Source organism: Parasteatoda tepidariorum, chromosome X2 (genome assembly GCF_043381705.1).
Source record: "Parasteatoda tepidariorum isolate YZ-2023 chromosome X2, CAS_Ptep_4.0, whole genome shotgun sequence".
NCBI classification, from domain to species: domain Eukaryota; kingdom Metazoa; phylum Arthropoda; class Arachnida; order Araneae; family Theridiidae; genus Parasteatoda; species Parasteatoda tepidariorum.
The window spans coordinates 17,836,734-17,839,372 of NC_092215.1; the positions used below are offsets into that span (position 1 = coordinate 17,836,734).

Below are 2,639 nucleotides of genomic sequence, written 5' to 3' on the forward strand. Positions count from 1 at the left end.
TAAAGTTTGTGACCTTTTCCTTTAACAGAATTTGCTAAATTGTTCACAACATTATAAGATGCAGGTAAGGATGGAGGTAAAGATGCAGGTAAGGATGTCTTTGCCCAAATAAACATGCATATCATAAGTAAAACCTTCTTTATCAGCAATTTTGTACATTTTTATACCCCCATTGCTTTCGCCTTTTTTGGCATATATTGCTTGAATATTACTCTGCCTTTAAATTTACAATAACTTCATCTATTGACAATTCTTCAGTTGGAGAGTAATATTTTTTGAAGGAATCGTTTATTAGGTTAAACACATCACGCAATTTCCATAGCCTGTCATAGTTTTCATCATTTTTTGGTTTAGTAGAATTATCAGCGAAATGAAGAGCACCCAATATTTGTAGAAATCTGTCCCTAGGCATTGATTTCCCAAATATTGGTGTAGCAATTAGCTCGTCGGTAGACCAATAGTCTTTTAAACAGTCTTTTTCAATATGGCCCATCAACAAAATTAAAGCAAAAAATATCTTCAGCTCGTCTGCATTCGTTTCATACCATTCAGATGAATACCACCCTTTATCCTTTTCTGAGTGAAAGTTTAATTGGTTATTGTAATAACGGTTAGTCTCTTTTGAAATTAATTGAAGTAACTCTTTAGAAATAAATAAATCAAAAAAATCAACTTCATTCTGTAAAGGCATAATTGAGGGAGCAACACCTGATTGTCTGGTAAAATTTTTCTTTTGCCAATGGTCAAAATTTTGAATTTCACTCCACGTGAAAGTTTGTTGTATTTCAGCGGTTTTGATTACATTAATTTCTTAAACTTCTCCAAAAATTGTTTTTACAGTTACGTCATCCTCCTTATCAGAGCAATCAGAATCACTATCTGCATAATTTTCTTTATCTAATTCCTCTAAGAGTTTGCAGATCTCTTCATCATTCAAACCTCGCTTACAAGGAGTCATCGGAATTGCTAAAATAACTTACTAACAGAGAGGAGAAAACAGAAAAGACAGCTAAGGAATATTTGGCTACACTATTTTCACACCGATGTTCAATATATGCCAACCTCCAATGCGAATTTTCGCGAAACCCTCCTACAATCCTCCCCTCGAAGCCTTAACAATAGAGGGGGAACTACTTAAACCACTTATCATCAAGAGGTGAAGAGTAAGTTTGACAGTGAAAGGAGAAACAGGGTGCATAGCCAAATCTTTGAATCAAAAATAAGCACTTTTTAAAAACTTTTCAAGCACTATACAAACATTTTCAAGCACTCAAAAAAATTCATAAATTCATATTCAATCAATGATATTAATGAAAAACAAAAACTTCTTATAAAGAGTTTTAGCGTTAAAAAAAAAACCCAAAAAGAAACGGACGTAAATCAAAACAATCAGTACTTTCCCACATCTTTGAGTGAATTCAACTTGACCCTGAACTCAGAACAAAATTACCCTTACCCCCTACGTCAAAAAAGTGTTAGAAATAAAATAAAATAAACAAGAATAAAATTAAAATAAATTAAAAAGAAAAACATTGAATAAGGATCTGACTCTATCCGAATTGGAGCACTCGGGTTTCAGTTTCGAGTGTGCGCGCATGCGCAAGTCATAACGTGGGTACGACATGAAATCAGCATGAATGATTACGTAGCAAATACCTCATTTTTCGTGAAATGCAGGGGATTCGCCAGATATCACTGACGAAAAAAACAAATTATTTGTGGAAAAAAGCACTTTTTAAAAACACCAGCTGAAAAAAGCACCTTTAGAAGCTTTTAAAAACGAAATCCCCAAAAAAGCACCTTTAAGTACTTTTTACAAACGCTACGCACGCTGGGAAAGAAATGTGTGGTACAAATGTTGTACCTAAACCGTCTTAAAATAAAATTATATTTAGGGTACAACTGTCGTACCCTCCGTCTCCTAAAGGTTAAACTAGAACTGAAGAAGTCGCTAGGTTTCGAGCATTCAAAAATAGATGCCCATTCTCAGACTTACCTAACGTGAATGAAGATAGAATATGTTTAAAAAGAAAATGCAAAGTTATCAACGAAAAATAAAACAAAAGTGTAAGACAATAGTAGAAAAACTGGGGAAGCTTAGAGAGGCAAATCAAGGCAGAGTGCATTTTCAAACACTATAGAGGTGCGGTTAAGAACTCGTGTCATTAACTAGGGCAGGGGTCGACAACCTGTGGCTCGCGAGCCACAGGTGGCTCTTTTGATGTAAAGTTGCGGCTCTCCAGTTCCATGCGAAAAAATTAATAAATTGTTACCAAAACCCTTAAAAATAAGAAAATATATTTTTAAGTACCAAATTTCTCAAGAGCTTTCTATTCTTATAATCGTTAATTACTAACCGCTACGCTCAGGCTCTTCGTTAACGGGGGTTAGAGGGGTGCCTCATTCCGACTCGATTCCGAGTATTCACCCAGAAAAGTGGCAAGTCTGTTGTCTGTTTGAGCATGCCGTTACCGACACAATGAAAAGGCTCTAAAAAAGGATGGTGCCCTTTACTCTGATCTTGTGAAACAGCAGACAAACCCCCGGAAATTTCTGTCAACTTGAAAAATCGAGGATGTTTTAAAAGCGTTTAGCTAGAAATGCCTTTTCTCACGTTTTCTCTTACTCTTTCTAAGAAT

General features: G+C 35.2%; 1 protein-coding gene across 1 annotated transcript; it reads right to left on the reverse strand.

The window, feature by feature from the left end:
- Positions 1–208: 208 nt before the first annotated feature.
- LOC122269361 (piggyBac transposable element-derived protein 4-like) lies at positions 209–691 on the reverse strand. The gene has a single exon (XM_043042051.2). The coding sequence runs from the start codon at positions 689–691 to the stop codon at positions 209–211; it is 483 nt and encodes a 160-aa protein (XP_042897985.1).
- Between the last annotated feature and the right edge of the window lie 1,948 nt (positions 692–2,639).

Bases quoted from the DNA above. Each gene is read 5' to 3' on its own strand.
- LOC122269361 (XM_043042051.2), bottom strand. From the start codon at position 691: ATGCCTTTACAGAATGAAGTTGATTTTTTTGATTTATTTATTTCTAAA.